Raw genomic sequence first — 25,846 nt, forward strand, 5'->3', positions numbered from 1 at the left:
AAATTAATTTAGAAACTCATTACCCTGCAAACTGATATTCTGGCTGCCTTCTTACAAAAGCAATCACACCTTGACATACGTCATCAGCAACGTGGGTACAGTACAGATTTCATTGCGATCTGATTGCATACCATATTTACTCGAATCTAAGCCGCACTTTTTTTCCAGTTTTTGTAATCCAAAAAACCGCCTACGGCTTAGAATCGAGTGCAAAGCAAGCGGAAGTTCTGAAAAATGTTGGTGGGTGCCGCCACAACTAACTTCTGCCGTCGAATATATGTAGCGCTACATAGGCATGCTTTGTAGGCACAAAGATAAATACTGGCACCAAAACCGCTGCGCCATTAAAAAAAAATAAAAAAATAAATAAAAAAATAAAAGTGGAAGACGAGCTTTTTTCTCCGCCCCGAGTTTCGACCACTGCATTTTCGTACATTATCCAACGAAGTAAATACAAATTCCGTATTGTTCATCTTCGAATGTAGCAGCAGCATTTCAATGTACTACGAAAATCCGACTGGCAAGACTGGGATGTTTGTCAATATGGCCAACTCTACGTTCTGGATTTTTTCCTACCTGTGAGAAGAGATGGTTACTAATAGGAACTTTTATGAATTTTGAATCACATGCAGTATTCTCTTCACCATAAGAATAATACAAATATAAACATTTTACCACGTATTGTTTCGTGTTTGCTGCTATCTCATTTAAATCCTGTCTGCCTAATAAGCTACGAAACTAGAGTGAGACAACAGCAAACGCGGAAGAATATGCATATCATGCCATCTTTATATTCGTATTATTCTTATGCCTAGTAGTGATACAGTCAGAAATGAAGCATGGCAATTGACTACATTTTTAAATCTAAGTTGACTCTAATTTCTGTGCAGAATATAACGTACTAAAGAGGCGTCTCCAAAGACTTTCAAACGGAGAAAATTTTTCGCTAAACTGTCGTTCAGAACATCTATCATACGCAGTCTATTATTTGGTTCTTGTTAATCATTACCAAAGAAAGCAGCAGTGTAAGTAACAACAAATACCAGTCTCTTGCCATTGTTTCGCTAATGAGACGATTCCTCTTTTTTTTTTTTTTTTTTTTAAATTATAAGCGATGGTAGCGCACACAAAAGGAAGCCATGCCACGAGCGGCGACAGGCTGTAAACACGCACTATCAGAATACAACAAATAATGCATGACACAGTACAGTAATGCATTTTCAGCTTAGAGTGACGTAAACACCTATAACAAAGAAGACGGCGCTTATCAGATCAAAGAAAAATAAGCAATCAACTCAAACCAGACAAAGCACGTGAAAAAGGAATCGTACCCGTATAAATTAGGATGGAGCGCCTGACGCATAGCAATGGCTACCTGGCAAAGCGTAACTGCTAAGCTTACGACTCGAACCAAACTACTGTAGCTGTATCATCATTCATTCAATCTAAATTGTGTCTCATATTACAATGGACCAACTTTGTTTCGATTTGGAGATGTGGCCTAAAACTTTTGTCTCCCCTTGAATTTCGAGTCTCAAATTTCAGGTGCGGCTTAGATACGGGAAAATTTTTTTTCCTCGATTTCGAGTCTCATTTTTCAGGTGCGGCTTAGATTTGAGTGTGGCTTAGATTCGAGTAAATACGGTAATGCTTTACATAGAGTAATATTGAATTTTAATGTATGTCCCACATACACACTCTCACTCATTCCCATATATTCACACAACAGCATAATAAACAGATATTAATTTTTCCTGAATTTCATACTACAAAATGAAAAGTAATTAAAGTTTTAAAAATAAAAATCCAAACTAATTGATTTGATATATCGAGAACTCCATTAATGATTTCAAATGATAACAGAAGACAAACTGTAACTGTTCCTAACTGAATTTTTCCACCCTGAGTGTCGGTTTGGTGGATTTTTGGTAATTTTCTGAATCTCCGAAACTATAATAGGTACAAGTTTGAAATTTGGATGAGATCTTCTTCTGAATAACAAAAAATGGTATATCAAGTTTGAAAATAATTGTTTAATATTTAATATGTTTTATTTAGATTTGTAGGGGGTTTGAATATACAGTTGTTCTAAGTGACACAGTAGCCCGTTCTCACGCTGGTTCATAGCAACAGATGTGCTATGAGTCATCACTAAGACATAAGTTTGCAACCTCCTTACATTCACTGGGCTCCATGTCTAGGTATCTTACTGCAATAAATGTTATCCTGTAATAACTTGTGATGTGACACATTCATTTCTTTGCCCACTAATCTAACTTTGCATCTCACTCTGTCCTCATCAGCTGGCACAGTGTTTACCAATGTGTGATCATTGACCTCTCTGACATCCTTCTTCATTTTTATATACCATTGTGCAGACTGAAAGTGGATCTCTCTTATCCTGGGATCCAAGGGACCTGCCCTTCCTTTTAACCTTACCAAATATATCCATCTCTTCTCCTCAAGATAGGAACTATTAGTTCTGAAAGTTAAGAAGTGTATACTTACTTTTATGTATCTACTGGAAGTACTACACGTTTCACCTCCTGAAGGTAAGGAATGGACAGAAATCCTGTCTACAATTTGATAAATGCTATGACTTATCAGTTTTGACTTCTGCAGCTAGTATTTCAATGGAACTGCATGATGTAGTGGCTGCAGTTCTGGCTCGCAGGTGACTACTGTTGTCTAGGCTAAGCAAGGGACCAATTGTTGCTGGAACTGTTCGGTAGTCAATGGTTTTGATATCATCAACTCACTCTTGCAACTGCTGAACTTTGACTCCTGAAGTAGCAGTGATGGTCACATTGACGGCTGGCTGCAGTAAATGTGGTAAGCATAATATCTTACAATGGCAATAAAAGGTTGTGATGCTAACAGTGGTGAACAACTTGCACTGTTTTTGTGGGTAATTATCCTGTACTGTATGATCGCAAACATATGGACTTTAGGAATGTGCTTGCAATGGATGTGTGGTAGAAGATCAAAGACACAATTCTTACTATTGTAGTGTGTAGTTTTACAATATTCAGGCTACAGTAATAGCTGTTTTTAGTAGTAAAATAGTTCAGTATCAACCTATTTTAAAAGTTAGAGTGTAGGTTCCTTTCTCAGTTGTAATCATTAGTTTATAGGCTCAGAGAAATATTTACAAAATGTATCTTGTACTTGAAACCCTTCAGTAATGGAGAACCCTCCTGCTCAAGGCAAAGGTGCAAAACTCTGTGAGAAAATGACTTCTGAATAAAGTTAATAAAAACGCAAGTAATAAACAAAGTTATGTTGCAGCAGTTGTGAGCAGTTTTGACAAAATATGCAGACATTATCTGATGGCATTTACAGCTGTTGGTCACTTCCAGCTGCCATGGCCGGAAGCTGCAGCAAAATGCCACCTTTAGCAAGCTATCATCATATGCTGATAGAAGTGGGTTAAAGATAATCTTAATTGGGGCATGCACATTGAAAAAGTCTGTAAGAAATTAAGCATTACATACTACTTAATGAGAATATTAGAGGGGTGTTGCAACAAAGATTCTCTGAAAACTGTGTATTATGCCTACATATACTCACAGCTGAAATATTGGAATTATTTTCTGGGGTAACTCTTCTCTTAGCAAAAAGTTCTTTAGATGACAAAAAATAATTATAAGAATAATGGAAGGTGTAAAATGGAGCAAAAGCTGTAGATGACTCTTTAAAAAGCTAGAAATCCTCCCACTTCCATGTATATATGTGTATGAGAGAACCATGTTTTTGAAAAAATATTCAATGGAAAATCCCACTCTCTTCCATAAAAATGAAACTATCCACTACTATAACACCACACAAAAATGAAACTCATTTAGAGCCCACCAGCACCACCATGAATAAAAAAGGAATCCTGCATTATAGGAAAGTTATTTATAATAAACTTTCCCCACAAATTAAATCAATAAATGACCTGGCAAATTTCAAGTCAACTGCTAAGGCATATTTAACTCATCACTGCTTCTATAGCCTCCAGAAGTTCCTTCAGGAAGTTCGCTAATGATTTGTGTGTTTGCCTTAGTGATGTATCACATGAATGTTACTAGAACTTTAATGATTTAGCATGTAAATGTTGCTGTAATACAAATATTAATCTGCCAGTACAGTACATGCTCTGTCTGCTTTAAAATATCTACTCTTTATTTTTGTACAATATTTGCAACTCAGTGATCATTTAATGTAGAAATAACGAAATTAATGCAAATTTAATATTATATTTTATTATATGTTGATTTGTCTTACATCAGAATGTACTATTTGTGTGCTATATGATTACCAGGACCAATAAAGACTCTACTCTACTCTGATCATAGAATGAAGGCTTTCATGACCAGATGACATAGCTGCTGGTAAACCTTTCAGGATGTGAAGTCGTGGTCCAATAAACTTTTCTGCTCCTGACTTTCTGTCCAGGACTGCGCAGGATATCTTCAGAGGCACTCCTCTGCTGAGTCTTACCGACTAACTCAGCGGAGGAGCACCTCCGAAGATGTCCAGCGCAGTCCTGAATGAAATGTGAGGAATGGAAAAGTTTCTTGGCCCATGACCTCACATCCTAAAAGGTTTACCAGTAGCTATCTACTCTACTCTACTCTACTCTACTCTAAACATAGATGTAAGGAAACTTGGGGTAACAGGAGAAATATTGAACTTGCTAGATGAAAGAAGGAAGTGCAAAAATATTTAGGGAAAGACAGAAATACAGTAGCACAAGCTGCTTAGGAATGAAATAAATATGATGTGCAGGAAATCCAAGGTGAAATGGCTGCACAAAAGATTTGATGATACTGGAAAAGGAATGGTCATTGGAAGACCTGATTCATCTTACATAAAAGTCAAAACATCCTTTGGTGAAATTAAAAGTTAGGGTGTCAACATCAGGAAAGGAACGGGAATTCCACAGTTAAACAAAGAAGAGAGAACAGACATGTGGAAAGAGTCTGTATGAGGGGAAGGAATAGTCTAGTGGCATGATTGAAGAAGTTGATATGGAAGATCCAGTATTAGAGTCAGAGTTCAACAGAGCTTTGGAAGACCTGTTATTCTCTGGTGGCTGCCAGATGACATCCCTTGGTATGGTGGGATTTCACCAGTTGTATAATCAGTAGGTGGGGCCATTTGACAAAACTGATAGTGACTGCTGCCTCAAGAGGGCACTTAGCCAATGGAACTACATTGACACACCTTGCATGGATACAAATCAAGTGTTGGATGACATCAGGTTTTGCAGAGAGCCAAAGGGCAAGCAGTCATTACAGCCGCTGACAAACGAACAACCAGATCGAGTGTACTCATCTGCATGATAATATAACCAGTGCCACTGGGCCTTCGCAGTCAGTCTGTGCTCAGTCAGTCTATGCTAATCCCACAGTCAGTACAGTGATTTCACAGGAGTTGATGGTTGGAGTCCACACCAAGAAGCCCATAATGCTTCTTTTGCCACAGGCTCTGTCATAAAGCTGAGGTGTGTTTACAAAAGCTGGGCCACAGTGGTACTTTCACTGGTACAGATGTTTTTGAGTCATTTGCCTCCTCAGGTTTGGAAAACTGATTTTTATACTGCTGATTTTGAAAATAAGGTGTATCATACTCAGCAGCACATCATAATGGTGATGCTGCTCAAGGTGTTTGTTCCACTGTAAATTCTGTTTTGGTGGTTCTTTTTATTATCTTATTTCATTACATTGTACAGGGATATAACTTGCATGTAAAGACAACTTCTATTATTAGATTGTGGATGACTATTTTTGAGCTTAGGTTTCCTCTGACTTTTGCATGTTAATTTGATTTGTATTTTGGGGGGCAAAAGTATATGTGTCCAGGGATTTCCTTTTGTAACTTTTTGCTGGTTTGGGTATTGAATATGGATACACATAACCATCCCACAAGTAACACATGGTGCAACAAGTTAGAAAGCAACAAGGAGAGGTTTTAGTTTCTCTGCTAAAGATCATAGAGAACATGATCTTGAGTTAGTCCTAGGTTACAAAAAAAAGTGATCATTTTACCAAGCCAGATTTTAGCAATGCTGCCACAATTCTAAATTTGGAAAGTGTGCAACTGGCTTTCCACACCAAGCCTGAGGATCAAAATGCAGGCCAGAATTCCAGAGTAGGGGTGAAGTCACAGCTGAGTCTGCAATTAGTCTTGTTGCCAGTAATTAGTTAAGTATGGGAAGGCTAATGCAAGTTTTGATGAAGGAACATGAAGAATACAATGAAATATTATCTGCAGACATTGCAAAATTCAGACAAGGACACAAAAATATCACAAGATTTAGGGGAAAAAATTAACGAAAAGCTAAATGATCTTGCTCTGAAAACTTGAACCAGGGTTGTAGCTGAACTTGAGACCCTCAATTTGAGCTAGTGGAGCAGAGCCTCTGCATCATAGAAGTGGAGCAGATGCACATTAGTGAAGAGATTAAGATATGAGAGGCATGGCTTGTTGGGAATTTCCACGCATTAGAAGAGCAGTACCAGTGCAAGCAAGTGGAGTTGTTCATTGTCAAAAAGCTGGGGTACAGTGTCCCAAGTCCATTAAGGGCCATGCAGCAGAAAGTATCCAGGTGATTCACTTACTTGAATAGGAGGTTGAGCGTATAAAGGTAACTAGTCTCGATGAGACTCAGCAACAGAAGGATGAGGTCGTTGAGCTTGCAGAAAAAGTAGGGAGCTTTTCTGTCAGCGAAAGTAGTGACAAGACGACAATGATCACTGTCATTGATATCAAAGAGGTGCGCTCTCTGTTGAAATCTCAGCAGGGACATATGAGTAAGCAAGAGGCACAGAGATATTACATACAAACTGCAAAAAATGTGTGACTCACCTTGGGGCCCCCCTCAGGTGTCATACTGAAGTGAGTGCAAGTGCCAGAAAAAATAGGCACGATAGTGTGGACCCAGAGTCTGGCCATGATGAGGAGAGCAAAATAGGAATCATTGCAAACAGTCTCATGGGGAGGAAATGCAAGAATTCAGTTTCAAGCACTTCCTCTTGGTGAGGAAGTTCGAAGTATTCAGAAACTCTTGCAGCATGATCTAGCCCAGGTCCTAGCTGGAACAGTTTCAGTCTTCTCTCCCTTCTGCCTGGCTGAGTGCACAATGAATACTTGAGCAGTTGTCTTGAAAGTGAACCCACCATATGAATGAATTAGCAGTGTGACATGGCAATTAAGTAATGATTTTCAACAAGCTTGTCTGTCAGTCTATTAGTTCAAGGTGGCACAGGATCATGTGAAGCACAGCAGTATTGTGTAACTGACCTTGAACCAGTCCAGCTTCTCATGCCCCACATGATTATTTAAATGCATGTTTTATTGCAACTAGTTCCTGTATGACCCATACAGGCCAGTGGAGTTATCCATGTCTGTACTACAAAGCTGCCTACACACTTGTGCCACATCATCCTCACAGAGAGGTGCAAGGATGATATAGAAACATTTAAGATGTTGCTGCTAGAACTTGAATACGACACAGGTGAGTGTGCGCCAAACAGTGCACAAGGCTGTTACAGGCCACAGCTGCAAGTGGGCCAGACAATACAGAGGATTGCTGCAAGTTCCCCCTCCTGCCCCCCCCCCCCCTCCCCCCTTTGCTGATGGACAGCCCACTGATTAAGCTGGACAAGGCTTCTTGCTGTGGCGATGACAGTGAGTGGTGAGCTGTCAGCCATGTGGACACACCCGCCAGATTTTGGTGAACTAGGGTTGATGAAACTGAGTTTCGGTGAGACAGCTGAGGAGTGCATGTAAATGGTTGTGACAGGTCATTGGCATAACTATCAAGTATTCCAGGTAGTGCAGGAACATGGACTGGTCACTTGTGCTTGTAACAAGACAAAGACACAAGACTCACTATCGCTTGAGATGTGTGAAATCAACCCAAATTGGTTGTGACATCCAACATAATTGGTGCTCCAAGGGGGCATACCATTACATGACACAAGTCATCTCATGCACCAAATCTGTGAGAGATCATCGGGAAGTGCCATCATATTTGGCCAGCTGACTGATGTTATATGAGAGTGCACCTTGGTCAATGTTGTCTCTTGCTAAGGGGGCACACAGAAGAGACACAACATGCCAGCCTTGCACAGGAATAACAAAACGACCATCAGCACTCCGCACTGGAATGCTGATGATGCATGGAGACACTCAGCCATGACTACCACCATGTACCATGTCAATGAGGTACACAGGATGATACAGGCCACTTTGAGGGGGTTTCCTGGGGCTGAGGCAGTGAGGTAATGCATCACAGATGGGGACAGTATGACTCCCACTGATACCTGTGACAACGATCCTCCATCCCCCCCCCCCCCTCTCCCCCTCACCATCCTGCTTTTGTACCATATGATAGTGGATCTACTGTGTGTGTCAGAATACAATGTCTGAGCACTTGTTTACAGTATGATGTACAAACTTGCATGTGTTTATGTGTTTCTTTCAGTGAGACTGAAAAGAAAGAGAGAGAGAGGGAGACAGAGGCATACAGATACAGGGTGCACATTAATAAAACCAACAAACTGCAGGGATGGATTCCTGAGTGGAAATGGAGGAAACAAGGTCCTATGAACAATTGTCTTGAAATGCATCGTTTCCACAGTAGATGGTGCTGACAAATGGCAGTTCCCACAACTATGTGCCATGTATTCCTTGTATGTTGCAGATTGTCTGATTGATGCAGCATATTGTAAGCACCAGAATGGTCTGATATTCAGCCAAGCAGATGGAAACAGTCAAGAGACAGCATGGCTATACTGAAACAAGTACTCTCATAGACACCAGCCACATCAAACAACATTTCCAGCCCTTTTTGGGTATTTGTGTGATCACGGTTCCTTTCAGATAGACGAACATGCAGGGAGCTAGTGGACAGTACATACTCCAGATTTGGAGGACTGAGTTCTACAGGATATCAAGACAAACTCTGGTACAAGTTCAAGGCAAGAGGCCTGCCGATATGGTGTAAGCCAATGTACAGCCCCTACTATCCTTATCACCTGTAATCCTATGGAGGCCACTTTAAACATCTGTTGTGATGTGAATGCAATGCAGCTCTGTACTGTGTTCTGGGACAATTTGTTGTCATTGCACACACACCATCCATTTCTGACACATGTTTGCAGCACCTTTTTTCCTCCATTTATAGTCAGGAATCTATCCCTGCAGTTTGTCAGTTTTATTAATGTTCATCCCGTATATTGTTTCTTTTAATGAATCCTGTTTCTATCAACATTTTGTTCATTTTCTGAACTTTTGGGTCAGTCCAGGGAGGATATTCATGTTGTTAGCGTGTTTCATTTATAAATTTGTGCACAGTTGTGCTGTGAATATTCGTTAAAGAAATTTTTTGTGAGAAGGAATGCTCTGACAACAAACTTTTGGTAGGTATTTCTGTAACATTGTCTGTGTTCTCATTTTGGTGATGCCATACATTGTACTCCATGATTAGGGGCCAATTTTTATTTGCTTTATTTATGGTTCCTTTTTTTCTCTCTTTTTCCACATTTAATAATGTTCTTTATTCTTAGTTATTGTGTTTGTGTATTTTGTCTTATGGTTTAAGGTTTATTATACTTATATTTTTTAAATCTCTTTTGCTGTGGCACTTTAGCTTACATCCCAGGGATGCAGTCTTTCACCCCTGCCATCACCCTATATATCAAAGAAGCAATGATGGAAATAAAACAAAGGTTCAAGAGTGAAATTAAAATTCAAAGTGAAAGCACATAAATGATAAGATTCACTGATGACATTGGTACCCTCAGTCTAAGTGAAGAACAACGGTGGGATCTGCTGAATGGAATGACAGTCTAATGTCTACAGAATACAGATTAAGAGAAAATCCAAGACAGATGAAATTAATGAAAAGTAGCAAAAATTAGAACAGTGAGAAACTTAACATCAGGATTGGTGATTACCTAGTAGATGAAGTTTAGGAATTCTACTACCTAGGCAACAAAATAACCCACTATGTATGGAGCAAGTAGGACATAAAAAGCAGACTAGCACTGGCTAAAAGGGTATCCCTTGCCAAGAGAAGTCTACTAGTACCAAACATAGACGTTAATTTGAGGAATAAATTTCTGAGAATGTACGTTTGGAACTCAGCATTGTATGGACTGTGGCAAAACTGGAACAGAAGAGAATCAAAGTATTTGAGATGTGCTACAGAAGAATGTTGAAAATTAGGTTGACTTATAAGGCATGCTATGAGGATATTCTCTGCAGAGTCAGTGAGGAAAGAAATGTATGGAAAACACTAACAACAAGAAGGGACAGGATGGCAGGACTCCTGTTAACACATCATGGAATAACTTCCATGGTACTTGAGGGAGCTGTAGATGGTAAATATTGTAGAGGAAGACAGAGATTGGAATACATCCAGCAAATAACTGAAAATGTAGATTGCAAGTGCTACTCTGAGATGAAGAGGCTGACACAGGAGAGGAATTTGCGGCAGACCACATCAAACCAGCTGGAAGAAGACTGATAACGCAAAAAAAATATTATCCACTGTTTACCATGTAATCTACACCTCTGTTTTATATTGTTTCTATCTTACATTCCTGCATTCTATACTTTCCATCCTCTCTTGCATGAAAGAGTGAGTGAATGTGTGTCTACTCAGTATTTACCAGGTGTTAGTAGGTATTGTTTTTTGTCTGCTGGGTGACAGTATGACCAACATTGAGTAGCCCCACCAAGACGAAGAGGTTTGTTCTCTCTGCATAACTAATTTGACTGTTGTTTGGTTGGTGGTGAAAGGAACACCTTGAGTCACTTCTGTTTATCTGGGTGATTTGTTGGTCAGTAAGCATGCATGGGCACTCAGCTCCTGGGATTTGGTGAATGAACTTCATCAGTTAAGCATGAGATTGGATGTTAGAATCATGATGAGGTTGTGTAAGTCTTCAGCCTAACTGAAATATTTAATCATTTTCTTTTGCAGGTTTATTTCATGATTTATTTGGAGGTAGGATTTTCATCTTTTTTTTATTTATTCAGGGACTTGCTTTGTTCCACTGTAGCTTTGGTATGTGGAAGTGTGACATACCTTGAGATACTTGGTTTATGTTTGAAAATGAACAGAGAAAGTACAGTGCCAAAATTCCCACATATAAACCACACAATTAGATTCATCCCAACAATTGATACAGAAATTTCAAACCTAATAAAGAAACTAAAAGTCAGACAGTCATCTGGCTTAAATGGTGTTACATCATACCTCATAAAGGAATGCAGGGAAGCTATATCCTGCTACTAGTACCTGTAAGTGTGAGTACACCAAGTGTAGTGTCACCACACATGTGTACTTAAATCAACTGCCAACTGTATCAGCACAGGCCAGCCACTAGAGGCCATCTGCAGGAAGCCTGCACAATGCATGGTCTCTGCCACACCGTGTACTGGTGACTCACACCAGCACAGAGCAGGGCAGACTCACCCTCACTATGTTATTTTAATTTGTACTACTCACGTCAGTTGTTCTGTGTATTACTTATGTTGCAATGTACGAGGGCTATCCACAAAGTACATTACATTTTGGAATTAAAAATAAATAAAGTATTGGAAATTTTTTTAATTATATACAGATGAAAGCCACACTTAAATACTACTTTTCTACATAGTTTCCATTTAAATTAAGGCACTTATCATAGCAATGGACGAGCTTGGAAAATCCTTCGTCGTAAAATTCGGCCGCCTGCGCCTTCAACCATGTGGTTACCTCTTCTTGAAGCTGTGCCTCGTCATCAAAACACTGCATAGCCAACCAGTTCTTCATTGCTGGGAATAAGTGGAAGTCGCTCGGTGCCAGGTCGGGACTGTGTGGTGGATGAGGAAACAATTCCCACTTAAAAGATTCGAGAACTTCACGAGTGGCATTTGCCGTGTGGGCCCGGACGTTGTCGTGAATCAGCAAGATCTTTGAGCCCAACTTTCCCCGGCGCTTGTTTTGTATTGCTCATCTGAGGTTGTGCAGAGTTTGGCAATACCTTTGAGAGTTTATTGTAGTGCCTCTTTCCAGGAAATCCACAAAAATCACACCTTTTCTGTCCCAAAAGACAGTCGCCATCACCTTCCTTGCCGACATTGTCTGCATGCATTTCTTGGGTTTTTGGGGGGAATTTGTGTGCCCCCACTGCATTGACTGCAATTTTGTCTCACAGTTCACATGCTTAACCCATGTTTCGTCACCAGTAACGATGCAATCGAGTAATGAGTCGCCATCTTTCTCGTAAGCGTCCAAAAACGTTAACGCTGCAGCCATTCTCTGATTTTTGTGAATCTCTGTCAAGATTTTTGGTATCCATCTTGCACAAAACTTGTGGTAACCAAGCTTTTCGGTAATGATTTCGTGCAACAAACTTCGTGAAATTTGTGGAAAACTCATAGAGAGTTCCGTTATTGTGAAATTACGGTTTTCACGGACCATGGCATCGACTTTTCAACAAGTTCGGCAGTCACTATGCTGGGTCTTCCACTTCGCTCTTCGTCATGAACGTTAGTTCGGCCATTTTTAAATTTTATGACCCATTGACGCACTCCACCTTCACTGATTATGTTGTCTCCATACACTTCACAAAGCTGCCGATAGATTTCTATTGGTGTACAGTTTTTTGCAGTCAGAAACCTTATTACAGCACACACTTCACACTTCGCGGCATTTTCAATTAACACTGACATTTCAAACTGTCACAGTAACTCAACGGAGTACAGCACTAACCTCTCACTAGCACGGCAGGATGCCGACTGAGCGGCGGAATGCCATGACACCAAGATGGCCGCGCTAGCCCCACCCCTAACGGACACAAACGAAAACGTAATGTACTTTGTGGATAGCCCTCGTATATATGATTCTTTAGTCTTGTTATGTGTGGAGTCATGAGAGGCTTATTTCCGTTAGTGTCCAGAGGTTTATGAATAAATCCATATTTGTGTTTATTGGATCAGTTTTATGTAGGCCTATTAGTTGGTTACTACATGACTGGCAATTAGTTTGGAAGGGTTTCCTTGTGTGCTGTCTTTAATTGCAGTTTCATCTGTTTTAGTCATTTTGGATGCTGTGCTACCTGCCCTTACTGAACAGCTTACTTCAGCAGTGACCACACTGTCAGCTTCCACTGTCCATCCACACACTTTTCCTCCATATGATGATTCAGCTGAGGATTGGGAAGCTTATAAAAAGTCTCAGATTGCATTTTCTGGCTTTCAACGTGACACACTTGAATTTGAGCAAAGCCTTATTCCTCTCATGGATTCCACCCTAGGAGTATCAATTATTGTGTCACCTTGATCAATGAATGTCTGCCATAACAGCATGAGTTGAATTCTACTGATGCCACAAGAAGCCAAACCAGTCATACAGGGCCTGGGCAGCCGAACTTCATGGCCTTTGCTGTTAAGTGTCAGTTCATTACTTATGTCCATAATGACTCTTATGCAGATTCTATGGTGTGCAGCACAATTATGTGTTTAGCTCTGGACAAAGAAGTGCACCAGAAGGCTTTACTCTGTGAAAACCCCCCATTGGTAGGAGTTTTGCAAATAGAACAGTCTTTTGAAATTTCTCATGCAGAGGGTGACCAGACTGAAGTGTGGGGCAATGTGGCAGTAGTACCACAAGATGTGCCCATTAGGGCGATAGGTAACTTGCACAAGGAAGCAGCAATGGTGGTGGTAAACATGTGGGCCCAGCACTGAGCCGACTAAGCTCAACCCAATCAACCACGACTGCCACAGCACCAGTGTCAGTGTTCTCTGTTTCCATCTTGTCCTTTCAGTTTTGTTCAGCACAAACATTTAGCATGCCGTAAGTTCTGGGCTACTTGTAATGCTTGCCAGAAGAATGGCCATTTTGCATTCATGTATTGTTTGCGGAAGGACATAGACATAAAATGTGCAACTCCAATGATTGTGACTTCTCCCAAGTTCTTTATCGAGTTCAGTGTTTTTCACCAAAAGCTCCAGCTACAGGTGCTGCAGTGAAATTATTGCATTCTCAAACCTACATCAGTTTAGGCTTGCCACCATTGACACAAGTCATGTGCAAGTGGTCAGTTAAAAAAATAGAGCATTGCACTGTTGGGACAATTTATAGCATCTGCTTCTTACAAGTCAGTGGTTCAATCCATTACATATTTGATGGTTGTTGATGCCGGTGTTGAGAACTTGCTTGGGACGGATGTGTTTCAGGCACTTGTATTTACTGTCACCAACGCAGCTCACCTTGTGCCGATTCAGGTACCATATTCTCAACTGGAAACACTGTGTGAGGAGTTTTTGGACTTGTTTTTGGATGTTATAGGGTGTGCTATGAATTTTTCTGCTCATGTTGTTGTTGTGGTCTTCAGTTCATAGACTGGTTTGATGCAGCTCTCCATGCTACTCTATCCTGTGCAAGCCTCTTCATCTCCAAGTAACTACTGCAACCTACATCCTTCTGAATCTGCTTAGTGTATTCATCTCTTGGTCTCCCTCTACAGTTTATACTCATATTTCCTTTAAATTCAAAATGGCCTCATTTTTGTTATGTGTTTCCTATTCTTGTCACCCTGATAGATTGTGTGAAAACTGAATTGAATAGACTTTAATCTCTAGGGATGGTGCAACCTATTATGGCTAGTAAATGGTCATCTCTGTTGGTTGTTGTTCAGAAGCCATCAGGGAAACTTTGCCTCTATGGCAACTGCAGTACTACTGTCAATCATGGATATGTATCCTCTCCTACACCTGGAGGAACTGTTGGCAGAAATATCAGGTGGCCAGTACTTCTCTAAAACTGATATGTCTAAAGCATATCTGCAGGTTCCTGTGGATGAAGAGTCTCAGCAAGTTCCGGTTTGAATACACATTTTGGTCTCTAAAAATGTTTGCACCTTCCTTTTGGTGTGGCTAGTGCCCCTACTATTTTCCAAAGATTTTTTGAGCAACTTACTATGCCTGTCCTGGATTGCATTAATTATCTGGATAATATTGTTGTCATGGGCTCCTCCACAGCCAGTTGCTTGCAAAATTTGGGCACTTTGTTTTCTGTCTTACCGTCTGCAGGCTTACAGTGTAACCTTACAAAATGTCAGGTTTTTCAACCTTCTATTGTTTACTTGGAGATTGCGGTCTTGCAGAATGGGATTCTGCCTCTACCAGACTGCATCTCTCCTCATCCATGAAGGGGCTTCAGGTCTTCGTAGGGAAGATAGCTTACTACTGTAAATTCCTGCTGAGGGTGGTCACATTGATCCAGCTGTTGCATGTCATGTTATGCAAGAATGTACCTTTTTCCTGGAGCCCAGATTGTGAATATGCTTTTCAAGTGCTGTAATCCATACTACTCTTTCCCCTTTTTTTAGCTACATAGTTTTGGTGACTGGCACCACACAATAAGGTCTTGGGGTGGTCCTTGTGCACTGATATGCCAAAGCTCTGAAGAACCTGTTGCTTTCACTTCTAAATCTCTCTCTCCAGCCCAATGGTGTTACTCTCAGGTGGGAAAAGAGGCTCTTACCATTGTCTATGCTCTCCAGAAATTACAAGCTCTTTTGTGTGTGTGTGTGGGGGGGGGGGGGGGGGGGGGGGGGGGGGTGGGGAGGGATGTTCCAAGTTTTACCTTATTACTGACCAGAAACCCTTGGTTTCCTTGTTTAACCCTCACACTTCCTTGCCTGGAAAGGGAGCACACCACCTCCGGTGCTGGACACTGTTCTTGTCTTGCTACAGTTATGAAATCTATTTTTGATGTATATCTAAACATGCCAATGTGGGCACCTTGTCCTGCCTTCCTGTGGGTCCTGATCCTGACTTCGATAATGAACAATTGCTTTGCTTCCATCTAGATACTGAAATGCAGGCCACAGTCAAGGGTTTCCCACTTGTGAGCTTGCACATAGCAACTATCATTGCCGCCAACCCGGTTCTCCATGAGGTGGATCAGTTTGTTCAACAAGGCTGGTCAGATAAACCCCATACCAAGCTTTGCATCCTCTGCACAATTATTTTTCCTTACGGTATCACCTCTCTGTTTTTGACAGTATTTTGCTGTTGTCTGCAGAGGACCTGTCTCCCAGAGCAGCCTCTCCACCAGGGCCATTGCAGAATTTCACACACTAAACTGTTAGCTAGGAGGCATGTCTTTTGGACAGGGCTTGATGGTGAAATAGTCCATTTTGTTGGAGTTTGTGAGCAGTGTGCCTGATAACAGGCAGTTCCCAGAGCATCTCTGGTCCCCTAGACCACTCCACACCAGTCATGAGAATGCATTCATGTGGACTTTGTAGCGCCCTTCTCGAATTCCTACTCGCTCTTGGTTGCAGATGCATTTTCCTGGTTTCCTCACATTCTACAGTGTGCATTGACACTGGTTGAACTCACAGTTCCTACTGGAGACTCGTATTCATGTAGACACAGAGCACTGCTGACTCACTCTCACTATGTTCTTTTAGTTTGTACTGTTCACATCAGTTGTTCTGTGTATCACTTATGTTGCACCTTCTGTATGATTCTTTCATCTCGTTATGTGTGGAGTCATGAGAGGCTTATTTCCATTATTGTTCAGAATTTTATGACTAAAGCCATATTTGTGTTACATGTTTTGGTTTTGTGTATTAATTGGTTACTGCAGGGAAAGTCTACTGAAACCCTTAAAATGTGCTGAATGCTCCTATAGAGGAAGGTGCATTTCCAGATTCACTAAAATCAAGTAAAGTAAAGCCAGTATTTAAGAAAGGAAACAGAGGTGAATTACAGAACTACAGGCCAATATCATTCATCTCAATTTTTCTAAAATGTGGTGCTGTTGTGGCCTTCAGTCCTGAGACTGGTTTGATACAGCTCTCCATGCCACTCTATCCTGTGCAAGCTTCTTCATCTCCCAGTACCTGCTGCAACCTACATCCTTCTGAATCTGTTTAGTGTATTCATCTCTTGGTCTCCCTCTACGATTTTTACCCTCCGCGCTGCCCTCCAATACTAAATTGGTGATCCCTTGATGCCTCAGAATATGTCCTACCAACCGATCCCATCTTCTAGTCAAGTTATGCCACAAATTTCTCTTCTCCCGAGTTCTATTCAATACCTCATCATTATTTATGTGATCGACCCATCTAATCTTCAGCATTCTTCTGTAGCATCACATTTCGAAAGCTTCTATTCTCTTTTTGTCTAAACTATTTATCGTCCACAATTCACTTCCATACATGGCTACACTCCATACAAATTCTTTCAGAAAGGACTTCCTCACACTTAAAACTATACTTGGTGTCAACAAATTTCTCTTCTTCAGAAATGCTTTCCTTGCCATTGCCAGTCTGCAATTTATATCCTGTCTACTTCAACAATCATCAGTTATTTTGCCCCCCCCCCCCCCCCCCAAATAGCAAAACTCATTTATTACTTTAAGCATCTCGTTTCCTAATCTAATACCCTCTGTATCACCCAATTTAATTTGGCTACATTCCATTATCATCGTTTTGCGTTTGTTGATGTTGATGTTATATCCTCCTTTCAAGACACTGTCCATTCTGTTTACCTGCTCTTCCAGGTCCTTTACTGTCTCTGACAGAATTACAATATCATCGGCAAACTTGAAAGTTTTAATTTATTCTCCATGGATTTTAATTCCTACTCCGAATTTTTCATTTGTTTCCTTTACTGCTTGCTCAATATAGAGATTGAATAATATCAGGGACAGGCTACAACCCTGTCTCACTTCCTTCCCAACCACTGCTTCCCTTTCATGCCCTTTGACTCTTATAACTGCCATCTGGTTTCTGTAAAAATTGTAAACAGCCTCTCACTCCCTGTATTCTGCCACTGCCACCTTCAAAATTTGAAAGAGAGTATTCCAGTCAACATTGTCAAAAGCTTTCTCTATGTCTACAAACGCTAGAAATGTAGGTTTGCCTTTCCTTGAACTATTTTCTAAGATAAGTCTTAGAGTTAGTATTGCCTCACGTGTTCCAACATTTCTACAAAATCCAAACTGATATTCCCTGAGGTCGGCTTCTACCAGTTTTTTCATTCGTCTGTAAAGAATTCGCATTAATATTTTGCAGCCATGGCTTATTAAACTGAGAGTTCGGTAATTTTCACATCTGTCAACCCCTGCGTTCTTTGGGATTGGAATTATTATATTATTCTTAAAGTCTGAGGGTATTTTGCCTGTCTCATACATCTTGCTGACCAGATGGTAGAGTTTTCTCAAGGCTGGCTCTCCAAGGCTATCAGTAGTTCTAATGGAATGTTATCTTGTTTCGACTTAGGTCTTTCAGTGCTCTGTCAAACTCTTCATCCAGTATCATATCTACCATTTCATCTTCATCTACATCCTATTCCATTTCTATAATATTGTCCTCAACAACATCGCCTTTGTATAGACACTCTTTAACCTCCTTCCACTTCTCTGCTTTCCCTTCTTTGCTTAGAACCGTGTTTCCATCTGATCTCTTGATATTCATGCAAGTGGTTCTCTTTTCTCCAAAGGTCTCTTTAATTTTCCTGTAGGCAGTATCTATCTTGCCCCTATTGATATATGCCTCTACATCCTTACATTTGTCCTCTAGCCATCCCTGCTTAGCCATTTTGCATTTCCTGTCTATCTCATTTTTGAGACGTTTGTATTACTTTTTTCCTGCTTTATTTACTGCATTTTTGTATTTTCTCCTTTCATCAATTAAATTCATTACCTCTTCTGTTACCCAAGGATTTCTATTAGCTCTTGTCTTTTTACCTATTTGATCCTCTGCTGCCTTCACTATTTCATCTCTCAAAGCTACCCATTCTTCTTCTGCTGTATTTCTATCCCCCATTCTTGTCAATTATTCTCTAATGCTCTCCCTGAAACTCCCTACAACCTCTGGTTCTGTCAGTTTATCCATCTCCTTAAATTCCCACCTTTTTGCAGTTTCTTTAGTTTTAATCTACAGTCATAACCAATAGATTGTGATCAGAGTCCACATCTGCCCCTGGAAATGTCTTACATTCCTAAATCTGTGTCTTACCATTATATAATCTATCTGAAACCTGTCAGTATCTCCAGGCTTCTTCCATGTATACAACCTTCTTTTATGATTCTTGAACCAAGTGTTAGCCATGATTAAGTTATGCTCTGTGAAAAATTCTACCAGGCGGCTTCCTCTTTCATTCCTTACCCCCATTCCATATTCACCTACTACATTTCCTTCTCTTCCTTTTCTTGCTGTCAAATTCCAGTCACCCATGACTATTAAATTTTCATCTCCCTTCACTATCTGAATAATTTCTTTTATCTCATCATACATTTCATCAAGCTCTTCGTCGTCGGTGGAGCTAGTCAGCATATAAACTTGTACTACTGTGGTAGGTGTGGGCTTCATATCTATCTTGGCCACAATAATGCTTTCACTATGGTTTTTGTAGTAGCTTACTTGCATTCCTATTTTTTTTATTCATTATTAAACCTACTCCTGCATTACCCCTATTTGATTTTGTATTCATAACCCTGTATTCACCTGGCCAGAAGTCTTGTTCCTCCTGCCACCAAACTTCACTAATTCCCACTATATCTAACTTTAACCTATCCAGTTCCCTTTTTAAATTTTCTAACCTACCTGCCTGATTAAGGAATCTATATGAAATGATAATTCACAATAGAATTGTATGTTTATAAGCAAATTTAAAATAGTAAATTTCTTGCAACATGATTTCAGAGAAGGAAAATCAATTGATAGGCAACAGGAGACTTGCAGGTTCTTCAAGGACCCATCCAAAGCATTTGACGATAAATCATTTCAGGATAATGGAAGAACTCTATCAGTGTGGAAATCCAGGGACATGCTATGATGGTCAAATTGTACATTATGAATCAGAAACAGTGCACAGAAATCAGACATACTAGTGCGGAAACAACTAATTACAGATCTGAATTAAAAACTGTCAGACATGGTGTATCACAAGGCTGTATGCTTGGGCCAGTACTGTTTATTCTCCATGTAGACGATTTCTCGGAATACATAAAAAAGAAACTTACAAAATACTTAGTGCAAGGCACCCTTTTTATAAATCAATTTAAAACACTTTATCTCATGCTCCAAACCAAAGTGAAATGTATAATATATATTAAATTAAATAGTGAGGCAGTTAGAAAAGTAGGTAGCACAAAATTTTTGGGAACTATAATAGATAAGCAGCTGACATAAGGTGGGGGAGGGGGAGGGGGGGGGGAGGGCGCATAGATATGCTGTGATAAAACATAAAGACTCAGATTTTCCTCATGCACAAAAGACCAAAAACTGTGCACGATAAAGTACTCAGGACAATATACTACGGATTTAGTTACCACATCTGTCCTAATAATTTCACATATGGGGAAGTGCACAATATTTTTACTTAAAAAGAATATTTAAAATTCAGTAAAGAGCAATAAGATGTATAGCCAAAATAACACCCAGACAAATTTGTAGATAAGCTTTTGTATGCCATAAGATTATGACAGTGTACTCACTGTACATATCTGCAATATTTCTAAAATGCGGGTATACTTACAACATTGCTCCCAATAACGCCACTGCAGACTTCCTCAGTCTCTATGTTGAGTGTGACGCAGGCATCCAAGACTAAAGCTTCTAATTCATCTTTTGATTTCCCATTCTTGTAATACTCCATAAATGCATTCAAAATTACATCGCAGAGGACACAAGTGGTCAACTGGTCCTGTAAATAAGAGTATAGCAAGAATAACATCAGTGTGTTATTTATTGCAGCAATTATTAAGTTTGCTTCTACAACTACACTTTTATCAGTGGAAAATCACAACACACATTAATTTTTTGAAATTTATTACTGGACATCTTCTGCAATTCAAATATTTTCAAGTGTATGTTATTGTTCATACTGTAAATACACTTTTCTGTTTTTTTCTTTTTTTTTTTTAATATTGAGTAAAATTATGTCCACTGTATTTATGCTTTGTGATAATTCATAATTATGCAAGTGTTCTCACCCAACCCATATGATTTCAGCTAGCACCATATTGAAAACAGTGCCAATATTTAGTATCTGTGGCATCCTGTGTGAATGGTAACTCACAGTGCCATTGTGATATGCCATGAGCTGTTGTCACCTTAGATGCATGTGTGATTGTGGCTTAACTGCATAACCAAACAACAGCACCCCAGGTGATATGAACAAATATTTCACAGGCCTATTTAATAAATGCAATTCTGATGAATCAAATAATGGAAAACCAGGATGAAATGGAACAATATTATGAGAAGGAAATTAGCTACTCACCATATAGCTGAAATGCTGAGTTGCAGATAGGCACAACAAAAAGATTTTCACACTTAAAGCTTTCGGCTGATGGCCTTCATCAACAACAGACACACTTACGCACACACATACACACACACACACACACACACACACACACACACACACACACACACACACACACACACTCATGCAAATGCAACTATCACACACAACTGCAGTCTCAGGCAACTGGAACTACACTGCGAGCAGCAGCACTGGTGCATGATGGGAGTGGCGACTGGGTGGGGGAAAGGAGGCGGCTTAGGGTGGGGAGGGAGACAGATAGTGTGGTGGGGATGGCGGACAGTGAAGTGCTGCAGTGCTGCAATGCTGCAGGTTGGGCAGCAGGCAGCTGGCTGATTTGGGGGGGGGGGGGGGGTTTGGTGGAGTAGCGGAAAAGGAGAGAAAAGAAATAAATAAAAATATAATAAAATAATAAGATAAAGTAAATAAAAAGGACTGGGTGTGATGGTGGAATGACATCTGTGTAGTGCTGGAATTGGAGCAGGGATGGGGCTGGATGGACGAGGACAGCGACTAACGTAGGTTGAGGCCAGGAGGGTTACGGGAATGTAGGATGTATTGCAGGGAAAGCTCCCACCTGTGCAATTCGGAAAAGCTGGTGTTGGTGGAAAGGGACAGGCTGTGAAGCAGTCATTGAAATGAAGGATATCATGTTTGGCAGCGTGTTCTGCAACAGGGTGATCCACTTTCTTCCTGGCCTGGTGGCCATTCATGTGGACAGACAGCTTGTTGGTTGTCATGACTACGTAGAATGCAGCAAAGTGGCTGCAGCTCAGCTTGTAGACCAAATGACTGGTTTCACAGACATTCCACCACCACACCCAGTCCCTTTTATTTATTTTATTTAATTTATTTCTTTTCTCTCCTTTCCCGCTAATCGCTAATTCCCCCCCCCCCCCCCCCCCCCCCCCTCCCCTCTCTGCTGCTTGCTGCCCAACCTGCAGCACTTCACTGCCCACCATCCCTACCACACTAATCCATCCCAAGCTGTCTCCTTTCCCCCACACAGTCACCATTCCCATCATGCAACAGTGCTGCTGCTCGCAGTGTGGTTTCAGTTGCGTGAGACCGCAGTTGTGTGTGATAGTTGCGTTTGTGTGTGTGTGTGTGTGTGTGTGTGTGTGTGTGTGTGTGTGTGTGTGTGTGTGTGCGTGTGTGTGTGTGTGTGTGTGTGTGTGTGTGTTGTTGTTGAGAAAGGCCGTTGGCTGAAAGCTTTAACTGTGAAAATCTTTTTGTTGTGCCATTTGCGACTCAGCATCTCCGCTGTGTGGTTATTAGCTACTTTCCTTCTCTTAACACAATTCTGATGAATAATGGTTTGAATAGTGATAAGAAACAGAATTTGATTAACTGCTTTTTTTAATAATTTTGTTTAATTTTGTTTGATGGTGTGCCATTTTTGAATTTAAATTGCTGTGAATCTCTACTGTTATGGTACAAGTTTGTATATGTAAAAGCAAACTATCTTTTATGTTCTATTGTTTGGCTATCCATTTGGTGTGTTTCTAAGGCTGATTCTTGCACTTGTGTGGTGTAATCGAACATTAAACATTATGAGATTCAGTGTTGATGCAGGTAGATGATGTTAAAGGTGGAGGTGGAGATCAGTGGTGAAATGTTAGCAGTTTCTTGGATTGGGAACTGTAGTCTACTGGTAAATGTAAGAAGTCTGAGTACAGAATTGCCACCAAAACTAGATACGCCCAGGTAAGAGAGAGGTTGGCCAAATCAATATGTGTTTACCATGTTCATGCAGTTGGTGTAAAATGGTAAGCAATTGAAGGAAGGGCTTCTGGTAAATCTTGAGAGAAGTAGCAAGCAAAGAAAGGGAGACTGAAGTGCTTGGAGCAAAATAAGAATCATTTAAATGAAGATCTTACTCCAAAACTCGGCTGAAAACAGAAGTCAGTGAAAGGAAAACATAAGAGAAAGCTTTACCACAAAACTTGACATAAACAAAGAATTTCTGGCTGCAACTGGCTGGCAAATGGGCAAAGAGCATAAACAGAGAATGTATGTGATCAGTGCCCAGCTAGGAGAGCAAATTGAAAGATTCATACAACAATGTAAAGAGATCAAAACTGACATTTGTGGCATAGAAGAGGACCATATCAACAAAATTGACATTTATACTACTCATGTAGAACATTTAGACACAAAAGTCAGTGAATAACAAATGAAAGTTGGCAATGTTGAAAATGAGGTCAAAGAAATGCTTAATACAAATAGTTACCACACATCAGATAAACAAACTAAGCAAAGATACTATCAGATGCAATCACTTGTCAGCTGGGTAGAAGTAGCCAAAAGGTAAAGAATGAAGCTATAACATTAAACCTGGGTTTAATCATTTACAGGAATTGAAGTGGAATAATCACATATGTACAATTGTAGCTACAGCAGATGGCATAGTAAGAAGCCACGTTCCAGGAATGCAAAATGGTCAGGCATTCCTGACCATTGGGATTTTAGGAAATTCAGTCATACTGCCAAATGGCTTCCAGTTGATTTCTTTGGTCAGATTAAGGACTTATGGGACAAGCAGTGAAAAATCTGCTTTGTAGCATTAAGAATCAAAGGTGAAGTGGTAACATGGGCATGTGTACTGCACAAAATGCAGCACATACAATGAATTATCCTATGACTGCAACATCAGTGAGTTACAACTGGAATCAGTAAATTTGTACAAACAACCTGGGTTTAATGATTTATGGGAAATGAAGTGGAATAATCACATGAGTACAGTTGTAGCTATGGCAGATGGCAGACTTTGGTAGGATACTAGGGAAATGCAGTGTACATAGGAGCTGCTTACAAATACCTTGTTGTCCCATCTTAGGGTACTGCTCAAGTGTGTGGGACCCATATCAAATAAGACCAGCTGGGGATACTGAATGTCTGCAAATAACGGCAGCACAAATGTTCACAGGCTTATTTGACTCAGGGCGGAGCATCTCATAATGTTGAAAAATCTGAATTGAAAGATACTTGAAGACAGACTCCAATTATCTCTCAAAAACTTACCTACAAAAATTAAAAAACCAATATAAAGTGAAGAATCTATAGACAAGAGGTATTCACCCCCCCCCCCCCCCCCCCCCCGGCCTCGCTTCCCCTCTGCCCTCACACACACACACACACACACACACACACACACACACACACACACAAGCACACACACACACCACCACCACCACCACCACACAAAAATGAAAGGTGCAGTGTACACAGAAATGGTGTGGTCCAAATCTCTGGGAACAGCACTGTGGAGACATGTTGCACACTTGTCATGGGTGACACACATTGGTGTGGCAAAGATATGCACAAGATAGACATGCTATAGAATAGTAGCAGATTCGGACAGCGATGGACTCAGTATTTTGCAAGCAATAGATTTTCAACAGCAAAGAAGATTTTAGATGCTTCCATTATAGTTGAAAACATGTAAACTCACCATTTCCAGAATATATTGTATTAGATGAACTGAGGGACAGCATTTAGAGAAATGCAATGCAGCCCAACGAGATAAAATATCTAACTGTTTCTATATACTGTGGAAATTACCCAACAGTATTGGCAGGTTGTGTGATAAACACACAAAAAATAATAGCACCTGTATGTTAAAATGTCTTCATGAAATTCATTTGATTGTTTTGCAATGTGTTGCTATCATTGACAGATGAAGTTAGTGTATTTGTAATCGCGGAGATGAGTGGATGTGGACTCATCATTGATAGATGACCACTTCATGGCATTACTTTTGGATCAGCTTTGCAACAAGAACACCTCTATTTTACCATAATCAATTCCATTCCCATGTGTAACATGTAAGGTTTCTTTCTGTTCCATGACAGATGAGGCATTCACCCTTTACACAAATGTAATGAAATGACTCTCCAGGGGTGTGTTTACAAATGAGTGAAGAATAGTCGGTAGCAGGTTTCGAGAGAATGACAATCAGTGCAATGCGCATTTGTTATGTTAACATAAAACATTTATGAACTGTCAATACAAAGTTGTGTGTTCATGTTATCATTCAAGGTATTTACATGTTACACAATGTTATTCCGGTTTGTGACTGAGCATTCTCAAGACTTCAATGTGTCAGTACCATAATAGGAAATCAAACAAAAAATTCATTACAGTTATAACAGCTACCCCCAAGAGTTATTAAAGAATGTCTTCCCACAAACTTCCTAAAATGCTCTCCCATTTCATTTCAGAATGGCTATAGCACTCACTAAAGATTCTTATTTTCAACAATATTCCAGTTGATGTTTTAGGTACTTCACTTAACATAGGTGCTGAAGTAGAATGTTTTAGACAAGAATTAATTTTATCAGATAAACCTGTTTTATGCTTTCAACAATATTATAAAAGGATATCTTGCTACTCGCTACATAGAGGAGGCTCTGAGTTGAACACAGGTACATCCAAATGACAATAAAGCATTTAAGCTTCTGACCAAAAGGCCTTTTTCAGAAATAGCAGACACACACACACACAC

The 25,846-nt window shown here is 40.2% G+C and overlaps 1 protein-coding gene across 1 annotated transcript in view; it reads right to left on the reverse strand.

The window, feature by feature from the left end:
- Positions 1 to 25,846, reverse strand: part of LOC126455920 (sphingomyelin phosphodiesterase-like) — a 169,333-nt gene that overhangs the window by 79,493 nt on the left and 63,994 nt on the right. The window contains exon 3 of the mRNA XM_050091678.1: positions 20,548 to 20,715. Within this exon, the coding sequence (XP_049947635.1) occupies positions 20,548 to 20,715 (168 nt within the window). The remainder of the gene's footprint in view (positions 1 to 20,547; positions 20,716 to 25,846) is intronic.

The sequence above is a fragment of the Schistocerca serialis genome, chromosome 2 (assembly GCF_023864345.2).
Source record: "Schistocerca serialis cubense isolate TAMUIC-IGC-003099 chromosome 2, iqSchSeri2.2, whole genome shotgun sequence".
In the NCBI taxonomy this organism is placed as follows: Eukaryota; Metazoa; Arthropoda; class Insecta; order Orthoptera; family Acrididae; genus Schistocerca; species Schistocerca serialis.